The following is a 13,479-nucleotide window of genomic DNA, read 5'->3' on the forward strand; positions in this document are numbered from 1 at the left end:
AGATTGATGTTTTTACACACACGATGAATGTGATCACAGTATTATTACTATTATTATTAATATCATTATTATTATTATTAAGCTTGTCAATCTTCACAGGGCTTCTGTTCAACAAAGATATTGTGGCTAAATTTACATTAAATAGTGATGAACATCTGATGTTAGCACGACACCTGAAGATCCTCCTATCGCTCAGGATGTGAGTGTGTGCGTACGTGCGTTTGTTTCTGTGCGGGTGTGTATGTACGTATGTGTGGGCATGTGTGTGTGTGTGTGTGTGTGTGTGTGTGTGTGTGTGTGTGTGTGTGTGTGTGTGTGTGTGTGTGTGTGTGTGTGTGTGCGTGCGTGCGTGCGTGCGTGCGTGCGTGTGTGTGTGTGTGTGAGAGAGGTAACGCCTGCACTGTCATGTCCCAGCGTGCCATTCTGCGGCATAACAAATCGGCCATTCTGTTGCAGAAAAAAACCTTGACAGCCGCCCCTGCCCTGAAGACTCCTCTGGGGATTGTGGCTAAAGGCTGATCCATATCGGCTGTTCTACATTCTGGTCTGCTGTCCTACAAACCCCCCCCCCCAATCATTTCAAGGTTGACAAATGAACAGAAGCCCTGTACGCTACTTATATAATAATAATATCTTTCTTCTCCTCTTCTTTTGCTCTTGCCTATTTTATCTCTTCACATTTTGTTTTTCTGTTGCTAAGATACTTTGACTGTTGTTACCTGCTGCTGCTATGAGTTGTGCTCTTCTCCATAAGCTTGGAGGATGGGTTTCTTGGTTTTCAATGCTGATCAGTTTATTTGGAACCTGTTTCACCTGATTTCCTGTTTTTGTTTTCCCTTTAACTAGTGAAAAGGTCCGTAGACTTTAAATCTAGAGGAGTAAAATTATTCCCAGGCAAAGACAACAGCAACAAGTTTTCTATCTGTGAGTCTACCTTTGTTACTCTGTTATGGTAAATCTGTGATTTCTGTTTTCCTGTGCGTGCTTGTAAGTGTTTGTTTGTTGATGTGTTTCATGTTTTCAGTAATTCTGTAATTGCTTTGTTTGGACATCATAACCTGCTGATGTTGAATGCATGATAAGTCCCCCAACCCATCCATCATGCCTTGAATCAATAACCAATGGTCTTGTGCTGAATGAAAATGTAGATTATGGCAAATGTGCACTGTGCAATCCTGGAGGGTAAAGGTAGCCTTGTCCGAGCCAGTTACATGAGGCAGGTTGATGTAGAAGTACACCCCCTGGACAGGACACTTGTCTATCTCCTGTTTATGTAGCGTGAGGCAGCTTGACGTAAAACTACACCCCCTGGAAAGGATGCTTGTCTATCTCCTATTTATGTAGTGTGAGTCAACTTGATGTAGAAGTACACCCCCTGGACAGGACGCAAGTCTATCTCCTGTTTCTGTAGTGTGAGGCAGCTTGATGTACAACTACACCCCCTGGACAGGATGCTTGAAAATCTCCTGTTTCTGTAGTGTGAGGCAGCTTGATGTAGAAGTACACCCCCTGGACAGGACGCTAGTCTATCGCAGGGCCTTATCCCTAATCCATATCGTTAATGCTGAGTTCCAAGAAGAGAGGAATTTGGGTAGGCATGAACCACAAGACCACTGAGTTGGTGTGCAATCCTGGAGTTACACCTCTATCCAAAATCCAAATTATTGGCTTCATGCTTTCAAGAAGATATTCCACAAGCAATAACACACATTCTAATTGGTTTAGCAGGGCACTATGGAGGACTAGCCAGGTGACGCAACTGTTCCTCATTTCTATTTGCTGACCCTTCGGCTGAATTTAGAGAGATGTGCACAACCAATAAAAGCAAGCTTTGATTTTGTATAACTCTGTGAATATCCATTATTGTTTGTGTGTCAACTGAGTTATGAGGACATTCTCTGTGTTATGAGGACATTCTCTGTGTTATTAGGACATTCTCTGTGTTATGACGACATTCTCTGTGTTATTAGGACATTCTCTGTGTTATGACGACATTCTCTGTGTTATGAGGACGTTCTCTGTGTTGCGAGGACATTCTCTGTGTTGCGAGGACATTCTCCATGTTATGAGGACATTCTCTGTGTTGCGAGGACATTCTCTGTGTTATGAGGACATTCTCTGTGTTATGAGGACGTTCTCTGTGTTATGAGGACATTCTCTGTGTTACGAGGACATTCTCTGTGTTATGAGGACATTCTCTGTGTTATGAGGACGTTCTCTGTGTTATGAGGACATTCTCTGTGTTGCGAGGACATTCTCTGTGTTATGAGGACATTCTCTGTGTTATGAGGACGTTCTCTGTGTTATGAGGACATTCTCTGTGTTGCGTGGACATTCTCTGTGTTATGAGGACATTCTCTGTGTTAAGAGGACATTCTCTGTGTTATGAGGACATTCTCTGTGTTATGACGACATTCTCTGTGTAGCGAGGACATTCTCTGTGTTATGGGGACATTCTATGTGTTGCGAGGATATTCTCTGTGTTAAGAGGACATTCTCTGTGTTGCGAGGACATTCTCTGTGTTAAGAGGACATTCTCTGTGTTATGAGGACATTCTCTGTGTTATGACGACATTCTCTGTGTAGCGAGGACATTCTCTGTGTTATGAGGATATTCTCTGTGTTATGAGGACATTCTCTGTGTTATGAGGACGTTCTCTGTGTTATGAGGACATTCACTGTGTTGCGAGGACATTCTCTGTGTTGCAAGGACATTCTCTGTGTTATGAGGACATTCTCTGTGTTATGAGGACATTCTCTGTGTAATGAGGACATTCTCTGTGTTATGAGGACATTCTCTGTGTTGCGAGGACATTCTCTGTGTTGCGAGGACATTCTCTGTGTTAAGAGGACATTCTCTGTGTTGCGAGGACATTCTCTGTGTTACGAGGACATTCTCTGTGTTGCGAGGACATTCTCTGTGTTATGAGGACATTCTCTGTGTTGCGAGGACATTCTCTGTGTTGCGAGGACATTCTCTGTGTTATGAGGACATTCTCTGTGTTACGAGGACATTCTCTGTGTTGCGAGGACATTCTCTGTGTTATGAGGACATTCTCTGTGTTATGAGGACATTCTCTGTGTTACGAGGACATTCTCTGTGTTGCGAGGACATTCTCTGTGTTTTGAGGACTGTATAACACAATAGGTACCCTTCTCAGCAGCATTCTAGGTTGCACCGTCTGCCACAGTATAATGGAAGCTGTATTTTAGCACCGTATATCGCTACGTTAAAGTTACTGACCTCACAACAAACCCATAGCTCACCTGTGATGCTATCAAGTCGTGTGCGTGTCAGAGGCGACAGAGATCAGCAGAAATGCTGGAACCACGTCATATTAGCTGTTTGTGTGGATAGAAAGACCAATGATAAATGACTGTCCATAGCGTTCTGGTGAATAATAGACTGTGAGCTCGGGCCCTATTGTGCACGTGTGTGAGTCGATATCACATAAAGGTGTAGCCTATGTAATATAAAGTGGGTAGTCGATGCAATTTCCCTTATTATCGAATCGAGGCACAAACTCCCGACAATGGGAGAAACACCTGACCTGGGAAGCATCTGAAATTGGTGGAATCCTCTGGAATAAAGTGCATGTCATTGACGTGTGCCGGTTTTTTAAGACTTAGATAACGACACATATCTAGTCAATGACACTCCTGATTTGACTGGCAAGACACGGTGAATGGTTAACTGTCGTGACTAACTTGGCATGCTCAAGAGCATTTCAACGTCAGCTAAGATATATACATTTTACGATTCATGAATGTGTCAATGTATTCTTATGAAGCATTTTATTTATCTGAAAACAATTAGCTGAGTCTGTGTCGTCCATACGATGAACGTTGTCCACGTGTTCAATGTTACTGATTGTCCATCTACACTGAACAAAGGCTCTTTACAAATGGACTGATTAGTTTTTGTCGACTTGATAAACTAATAGTGTGCAGAGTGGCGAAAGACGACATAGTTGACTTGTAATCAGGTGTGTAAGGTAGTTATGATTCACAGGTAGATCAAGTTGTCTTATGTCAGGAGAATGGATCTTTGCATATTCAAAATATATTTAAAAAGTCAAATGTGGGGCCTCCCGAGTGGCGCTGCGGTTTAAGGCACTGCATCGCAGTGCTTGAGGTGTCAATACAGACCCGGGTTTGATACCAGGCTGTGTCACAACCCGGCAGTGACCGGAAGTCCCATAGGGCGGCGCAAAATTGGCCTAGCAATATGGTATGAAATAGTAAGAAAACCTCCAGCAGGATTTGCGTAGTCCTCGCTGTCCTCTTTGTGCATGTTTGTAGTCCTCGCTGTTCTCTTCGGGTATGTTTGTAGTCCTCACTGTTCTCTTCGGGTATGTTTGTAGTCCTCGCTGTCCTCTTTGTGCATGTTTGTAGTCCTCGCTGTCCTCTTCAGGCATGTTTGTAGTCCTCACTGTTCTCTTCGGGTATGTTTGTAGTCCTCGCTGTTCTCCTCGGGCATGTTTGTAGTCCTCGCTGTCCTCTTTGGGCATGTTTGTAGTCCTCGCTGTTCTCTTCGGGTATGTTTGTAGTCCTCGCTGTTCTCTTCGGGTATGTTTGTAGTCCTCACTGTTCTCTTCGGGTATGTTTGTAGTCCTCGCTGTCCTCTTCGGGCATGTTTGTAGTCCTCACTGTTCTCTTCGGGTATGTTTGTAGTCCTCGCTGTTCTCTTCGGGTATGTTTGTAGTCCTCGCTGTCCTCTTTGGGCATGTTTGTAGTCCTCACTGTTCTCTTCAGGTATGTTTGTAGTCCTCGCTGTCCTCTTCGGGCATGTTTGTAGTCCTCGCTGTTCTCTTCGGGCATGTTTGTAGTCCTCGCTGTTCTCTCCGGGCTTGTTTGTAGTCCTCGCTGTTCTCTTCGGGCATGTTTGTAGTCCTCACTGTTCTCTTCGGGCATGTTTGTAGTCCTCGCTGTTCTCTTCGGGCATGTGTGCACGTCAGCGCTGCATGTTAGTTTGTATGTTTGTGTGCGTTTTGTGAGCTGTGCCATATTGCATGTTATTAAATCCGCATTAGTGTCCCAGAACGTCAAGAGAGCATGAACAACCATTTAAATGTATTCGCAGAGACTGCTGTATTTATGCATTTATACAAAGATGACGAAACTGAAAAAGCCCAAAGAATAAAACTTATAAACAGAGTAAGTGTACAGGCAAAATAAAGACTGTGGTGTATTAACATACTGTACCAACCTATGGACTGAATAAGTGTTCTACCATGTATACCCAGTTAGCATCATCACAATGCCACCAAGCTGCAGGCTTCCTGTAAGTACTGCAGTATATAGGGCTTCCTAGAAGTACTCTGGAATAACTAGAAAATCAAGTGAATTGCAGGAGAAGGACTCCCACTCACTCCAAATCAAGTCATCAACAAACCTGGCAGTGTGATCAGAACTGGATCCGTAGGGAGCCTTTCTGCATGGTTTGTTCATGTTGCACACAGTTTCTGAAGTCTGCCTGATAATTATAAAATGATTGCACAGTGAAACGTGTGACAGGACAGAGACTGGGTGGGAATGTGGAACAGGTGAGGTGGTTGTGTGCATGTGCGTGTGCGTGCGTGTGTGTGTGTGTGTGTGTGTGCGTGCGTGCGTGTGTGTGTGTGCCTGCATGCACGTGTGGCTGACTGCTCATCGGCAGCCTGACTAAGTGTGGTGCTAAGGCTCAAACCCCCTTGGGTTTCACACTTCACTGGACTCTGTCGAAATAAGAGGCAACGTCTCTAAACATAGCAGACAAACTGCTCCGGTGGTGAAGGGACTCGATGGAGTTCGCTGAAATGACCTCAAATTTCATGTGTTGACGCCTGTCGTTTACGAACCACTTTCCAGTGTGATGGATGGTGGAAGCAGGAAGCTGGCGTCCCAACATTGAAGCTTATACAGAGAAGGGTTGTGCCCCAAATGGTACAGAATTTCCTATATGGTGCACTACTTTTGACCTGGGACCGTAAGTAGTGCACTACATAGGGAGTAGGGTGCCATTTGGGATGCAGGCAGGGTAGAACAGTCCTGAATGTCCCTCTGTATCCACTGAAGCCAACATGTTTAGGCTGTGATGGAACCGTAATGACAGTTGGTTGACCCATCAAGGAGAAAATCTGTCTCTCCCTCTGTTTATCTTGTGCCATATGCCTCATCCATCATAGGAGAAATCCAGGAACTATTCTCCTGACATTTCTTAATTAACACTGTTTTCTTTTGACCCTGCTGTGATGAAATCGTAGGAGAAAGATAACATTGATAGACATTGAAAGATAACATTGATAGACATTGAAAGATGACATTGAAAGATAACATTGATAGATAACGTTGATAGACATTGAAAGATAACATTGATATACATTGAAAGATAACAATGATAGATATTGAAAGATAACAATGATAGACATTGAAAGATAACACTGATAGACATTGAAAGATAACAATGATAGACATTGAAATGATAGGCATTGAAAGATAACATTGATAGACATTGAAATGATAGGCATTGAAAGATAACAATGATAGACATTGAAATGATAGGCATTGAAAGATAACATTTATAGACATTGAAAGATAACATTGATAGACATTGAAAGATAACATTGATAGACATTGAAAGATAACATTGATAGACATTGAAAGATAACGTTGATTGACATTGAAAGATAACATTGATAGGCATTGAAAGATAACATTGATAGGCATTGAAAGATAACAAAGATAGTCATTGAAAGATAACATTGATAGACATTGAAAGATAACAATGATAGACATTGAAAGATGACATTGAAAGATAACATTGATAGACATTGAAAGATAACAATGATAGACATTGAAAGATGACATTGAAAGATAACATTGATAGACATTGAAAGATAACAATGATAGACATTGAAAGATAACATTGATAGACATTGAAAGATAACACTGATAGACATTGAAAGATAACAATGATAGACATTGAAATGATAGGCATTGAAAGATAACATTGATAGACATTGAAAGATAACATTGATAGACATTGAAATGATAGGCATTGAAAGATAACATTGATAGACATTGAAAGATAACAATGATAGACATTGAAATGATAGGCATTGAAAGATAACATTTATAGACATTGAAAGATAACATTGATAGGCATTGAAAGATAACATTGATAGACATTGAAAGATAACATTGATAGACATTGAAAGATAACGTTGATTGACATTGAAAGATAACAATGATAGACATTGAAAGATGACATTGAAAGATAACATTGATAGACATTGAAAGATAACAATGATAGACATTGAAAGATAACATTGATAGACATTGAAAGATAACATTGATAGACATTGAAAGATAACATTGATAGACATTGAAATATAACGTTGATTGACATGTTAAGACATTTCCATAGATAGATGATCCTGCTCTTGTGTGCTCTACAATTATTCCATTTTTAAAAGGGTAATCTGGGCTCCTTACAGAACATTTTATTTTATTTTACATTACTGAATTTCCAGAATAAGTGGCAGGGTGATTGCTTTGTTTCAGAATCCCAGATTCACCTTTTAAGGCATTGTAATCCCCATCTATTTTATTATTTTCGGTTTTACCTTTAATTAATTAACTAGGCAAGTCAGTTAAGAACAAATTCTTATTTACAATGATGGCCTAGAAACAGTGGGTTAACTGCCTTGTTCAGGGGCAGAATGACAGATGTGTACCTTGTCAGCTCGGGGATTCAAACTAGCAACCTTTCGGTTACATGCCCAACCCTCTAACCACTAGGTTACCTGCCTCCCCCAAAGGGGAACTGTTTCTCACCGTTGTTATTTTTTACATACAGATGTTTCTTAGACTTGGGGAAAAAAAGACAAATGTGTTGTCTGGTGTTTTTTTGTGTGTTTTTCCCTTGGCTGACACTGACTACTACTTTCAGGAAGTAGTTTGAGCTTCGCTCCAGCATTTTTCTGGGCTGGAGGGAGACAGCAGTGTGAGCATATCCTCCTCTCACAAACTGTGTTTGTGTCTGTAGTTCCTAAAATGTTCTCCAATCAACATGAATCTATTTGTCTGGATTGTTTTACACATCAGCAGGTTTGCTTCATTCTGATTTGTTTTTATGGTTGCCACCATTTTAGATAAAGGACATTTACTCAGAAGTCTGACCATAGAAAATATCTCAACTCGGCACTGGGTGCTCTCTTAAAGCACTGTCAAAGTGAGACACAGTGAAAGACCCAGTTATGTCTGGTCTATTCTACTCTGTACAGGATTACATAGTGTACATGAGACACGTTTTGGTGTGATTGACTGAGTTTTTTTGCACCAGTGCAAAGTTTGCATCTGTCATCTTTAAGAGGTTGCATACTCTTAAAAGGTAGAACAGTAGTCACAGTAAATATTAAGAAGTAACTTCTAAACATTTCTAGTGGAAGTGCATATAAATTACATCCTTTTTTAGTGTCTTGTCCTGGTTAATAAACACATCATCATCACCTATACCAGGCCAAATGGCCAAATGGCACCTGACAGATATATCCGATGTTCAAAGGAATCAACGATGTATAGGCCTACAGTTTACACATGTAATTACCTACATTAGGAACACCTTCCTAATATTGAGTTGCACCTCCCCCTTTTGCCCTCAGAACAGCCTCAATTCTTCGTGGCATGGAATCTTCAATGTGTCGAAAGCGGTCCACAGGGATACTGGCCCATGTTGTGTGAAGTTGGCTGAATGTCCTTTGGGTGGTGGCCCATTCATGATATACACAGGAAACTGTTGAGTGTGAAAAATCCAGCAACGTTATAGTTCTTGACACAAACCGGTGTGCCTGGCACCAACTATTGTCAAAAGGTGGGTGTAGCAGGTGGATGAAGTCAGGCGCAGGAGAGCAGAATGAGTGAGCAACGTACTTTATTCAAATTAAAGGCACAAGGTAAACATATACTTGACCAACAATAAACGGTAATCAATTACGCACGGGTGTAAACAGCACCTGTCGAAAACCAGCCAAAACGTACCAAATGGACATAGAAACAATCACGCACAAAAACATGGGGGAAACACAGGGTGAAATACATGAACATGTAATTGGGTAATGAAACCAGGTGTGTAGAAAACCAAGACAAAAAAATGGAAAATGAAAGGCGATGGCTAGAAGACCGGTGAGGTCGACCGCCGAACACCCCCCGAACAAGGAGAGGGACCAACTTCGGTGGAAGTCGTGACAGTACCACCCCCCTTGATGCGCGGCTCCAGCAGCGTGCCGACACCGGCCTTGGGGACGACCCGGAGGGCGAGACACAGGGCGATCCGGATGGAGACGGTGGAACTCCCGCAGCATCGATGGGTCTAACACGTCCTCCACCGGCACCCAGCATCTCTCCTCCGGACAGTACCCCTCTCCCACTCCACGAGGTACAGAAGACCCCTCGCCCGACGCCTCAAATCCAGTATGGATCCAACTGCATATGCCGGGGCCCCCTCGATGTTCAGAGGGGGCGGAGGAAACTCCCGAACCTCAGACTCCTGGAGTGGACCAGCCACCACTGGCCTGAGGAGAGACACATGGAACGAGGAGTTAATATGGTAATCGGGGGGAAGCTGTAACCTGTAACAAACCTTTTTCAGTCTCCTCAGAACTTTGAATGGCCCCACAAACTGGCCCAGGTTCCGGCAGGGAAGGCGGAGTGGCAGGTTTCGAGTCGAGAGCCAGACCCGGTACCCCGGTGCGAACACTGGGGCCTCACTGCGATGGCGATCTGCGCTGGTTTTCTGGCGTCTCACGGCCCGCTGAAGGTGCACATGAGCGGCGCCCCATGTCTCCTCAGCGCTCCTCACGTCCACCGCAGGAGCCTCGATGTGGCTCTGATGCCAAGGTTCCAGAACCGGCTGGGACCCAAGTATGCACTGGAAGGGGGTGAGGTTAGTGGAGGAGTGGCGGAGTGAGTTCTGGGCCATCTCTGCCCAGGGCACGAACGCCGCCCACTTCCCCGGCCAGTCTTGGCAGTAAGACCGCAGAAACCTACCCACATCCTGGTTCACTCTGTCCACCTGCCCATTATTCTCGGGGTGAAAACCCGAGGTAATGCTGACCGAGACCCCCAGACTTTCCATGAACGCCTTCCAGACCCTTGACGTGAACTGGGGAACTCAATCAGATACAATGACCTCAGGCACCCCATAGTGCCAGAAGACGTGTGTAAACAGGGCCTCCGCAGTCTGTAGGGCCGTAGGGAGACCGGGCAAAGGGAGAAGACTTAGAAAACCGATCCATAACGACAAGGATCGTGGTGTTACCCTGTGAGGGAGGTAGATCCATTAGGAAATCCACCGACAGGTGCGACCACGGCCGTTGTGTAACGGGTAAGGGTTGTAACTTCCCTCTGGGAAAGTGCCTAGGGGCCTTGCACTGGGCATACACCGAGCAGGAGGAAACATAAACCCTCACAGCCTTAGCCAAAGTGGACCACTAGTACTTCCCACTAAGACAGCGCACTGTCCGAACGATGCCCGGATGACAAGAAGAGGGTGACGTGTGAGCCCAATAGATCAAACGGTCATGGACAACAGACAGAACGTACAGATGCCCAGCTGGACATTGGAGGGGAGTGGGCTCTGTACATAATGCCCGCTCGATGTCCGCGTCTAGCTCTCACACTACCGGTGCTACCAGGCAAGAGGCCGGGAGTATGGGGTGTGATCCATGGGCCGCTCCTCTGTGTCATACATCCGGGACATTGCGTCTGCCTTCGCGTTCTGGGAACCTGGTCTGTAGGATAGTGTGAAAACAAAACGAGTAAAAAATATGGCCCACCTTGCCTGGCGAGGGTTCAATCTCCTCGCCGCCCTGATGTATCCAGATTGCGGTGCTCAGTCCAGATGAGGGTGTTTAGCCCCCTCAAGCCAATGTCTCCATGCCTTCAAGGCCTTGACGACAGCCAACAGCTCCTTGTCCCCCACGTCATAGTTTCGCTCCCCCGGACTGAGCTTCTTCGAAAAGAAGGCACAGGGGCGGAGATTTGGTGACGTACCCGAGCGCTGAGAGAGCACGGCTCCTATCCCAGCCTCGGACGCGTCCATCTCCACTATGTACGCCAAAGAGGGATCCGGATGAGCCAGCACGGGAGCCGAGGTAAACAGAGCCCTCAGCTGACCAAAAGCCCTGTCCGCCTCAGCTGACCACTGCAAACGACCGGTCCCCCCTATCAGCAGTGATGTAATGGGAACCACTACCTGACCAAAGCCTTGGATAAACCTCCGGTAGTAGTTGGCAAACCCTAGAAACCGCTGCACCTCCTTACCATGGTGGGAGTCGGCCAATTACGCACGGCTGAAATGCGGTCACTCTCCATCTCCACCCCTGACGTGGAAATGTGGTACCCTAGGAAGGAGACCAACTGTTGGAAGAACAGACATTTCTCAGCCTTGACGTACAGGTTATGTTCCAACAGGCGACCAAGCACCCTGCGCACCAGGGACACATGCTCGGCGCGTGTAGCGGAGTATATCAGGATGTCATCAATATACACCACTACACCCTGCCCGTGTAGGCCCCTGAAAATCTTGTCTACAAAGGTCTGGAAGACTGATGGAGCATTCATCAACCCATACGGCATGACGAGGTACTCATAGTGCCCTGAGGTGGTACTGAAAGCTGTCTTCCACTCGTCTCCCTCCCGGATACGCACCAGGTTGTAAGCGTTCCTGAGATCCAATTTGGTGAAGAAGCGCGCCCAGTGCATGGACTCAATCGCACTGGCTATGAGAGGTAGTGGGTAACTGTACCTAACAGTGATCTGGTTGATACCTCGATAGTCAATACACGGGCACAGACCTCCATCTTTCTTCTTCACAAAAAATAAACTCAAGGAGGAAGGTGAGGTGGAGAGCCGAATGTACCCCTGCCCCAGGGATTCGGAGACATATGTTTCCATAGCCGCCATCTCCTCCTGTGACAATGGATACAAGTGACTCCTGGGAAGTGCTGCGTCTACCAGGAGATTTATCGCACAATCCCCCCTTCGATGGGGTGGTAATTGTGTCACCTTCTTCTTACAGAAGGCGAGAGCCAAATCGGCATATTCAGATGGGATGCGCACGTGGACGACCTGGTCTGGACTTTCCACCATAGTCGCACCAACAGAAACCCCTAAACACCTCCCGAGCACTTTCGTGACCACCCCGTGAGAGCCCTCTGTTGCCACGAAATAGTGGGGTCATGACAGGCCAACCGGGGTAAGACCAGCACCACGGGAAACGCAGGAGAATCAATAAGGAAGAGACTGATTCTCTCCTTGTGACCCTCCTGCGTCACCATGCCCAGTGGAGTGGTGGCCCCCCTAATTAGCCCTGACCCTAATGGTCGACTATCTAGGGCGTGAACAGGGAAGGGCATATCCACTGGAACAATAGGGATCCCTAAACTATGGGCAAATGATCTGTCAATAAAGTTCCCAGCTGCGCCTGAATCTACGAGTCATCCCTTCTCCTTCCCCCCATACGGCGTTGGCCCACTCCAGCGCTTTCCTTCAGACAGGAGACAAGGGCGGGCACGATCTCACGGCCCAAAGGAGCCGGGTGGACGGTTGCCAGATAGAGCTCCAGCTGGAGTAGGGACCCCTGACATCCCGCACCCGTCCCATCATACTCCCTCAGAAGAGCGAGCCGAACCCCACTGGGACCGGGTGAAGGAGGGGTGAGTGGTGGTGCCCTTGGTGGTGCTGGTGGAGGCGCTGGAGGAACTCCTCTACTCTCCCAGCGATCCATAGTCTGCCGGACGCGATCCATGGCAGTGCCGAGATGTTGTAGCATGGCCGCATGCTGCTGGATGCGCTCCTTTTTATGGAATATCTACATAGGCGTACAGAGGCCCATTATCAGCAAACATCACTCCTGTGTTCCAATGGTACATTGTGTTAGCTAATCCAAGTTTATAATTTTAAAAGGCCAATTGATACATAGAAAACTATTTTGCAATTATGTTAAAACGCAGTTGAAAACTGATGTTCTGATTAAAGAAGCAATAAAACTGGCCTTCTTTAGACTAGTTGAATATCTGGAGCATCAGCGTTTGTGGGTTCGATTACAAGCTTAAAATGGCCAGAAACAAATTACTTTCTTCTGAAACTTGTCAATCTATTCTTGTTCTGAGAAATGAAGGCTATTCCATGTGAGAAATTGCCAAGAAACTGAAGATCTCGTACACATCTGTGTACTACTGTAACGGTTTTCTTCTGGTGAAAGAGAGGCGGACCAAAATGCAGCGTGGTTAGTTTTGTACATCTTTCATCACCCAGCTCACGTCCTGACCAACACTAAAACAAGGAAAACACACCCGAATGACGGTCAGAACGTGACAGTACCCCCCCCACCCCCAAGGTGCGGACTCCGAACGCACAACCTAAACCTATAGGGGAGGGTCTGGGTGGGCATCTGGCGCTAGACGTGGACCCCACTCCATAATTATCTTAGTCCCC

General features: G+C 45.6%; 1 protein-coding gene across 3 annotated transcripts in view; it reads left to right on the plus strand.

Annotated features, from left to right (window-relative positions):
- The window catches only part of LOC135551748 (CUB and sushi domain-containing protein 3-like), an 826,047-nt gene that overhangs the window by 395,633 nt on the left and 416,935 nt on the right, over positions 1-13,479 (plus strand). For 2 of the 3 annotated variants that reach the window (XM_064982949.1, XM_064982950.1), the window contains exon 7: positions 847-924. The exons of the other annotated variant lie outside the window; for it this stretch is intronic. In XM_064982949.1, coding sequence (XP_064839021.1) covers positions 847-924 — 78 coding nt within the window. The remainder of the gene's footprint in view (positions 1-846; positions 925-13,479) is intronic. 3 annotated transcript variants of the gene reach the window in all.

Source organism: Oncorhynchus masou, chromosome 13 (genome assembly GCF_036934945.1).
Source record: "Oncorhynchus masou masou isolate Uvic2021 chromosome 13, UVic_Omas_1.1, whole genome shotgun sequence".
Classification (NCBI taxonomy): domain Eukaryota; kingdom Metazoa; phylum Chordata; class Actinopteri; order Salmoniformes; family Salmonidae; genus Oncorhynchus; species Oncorhynchus masou.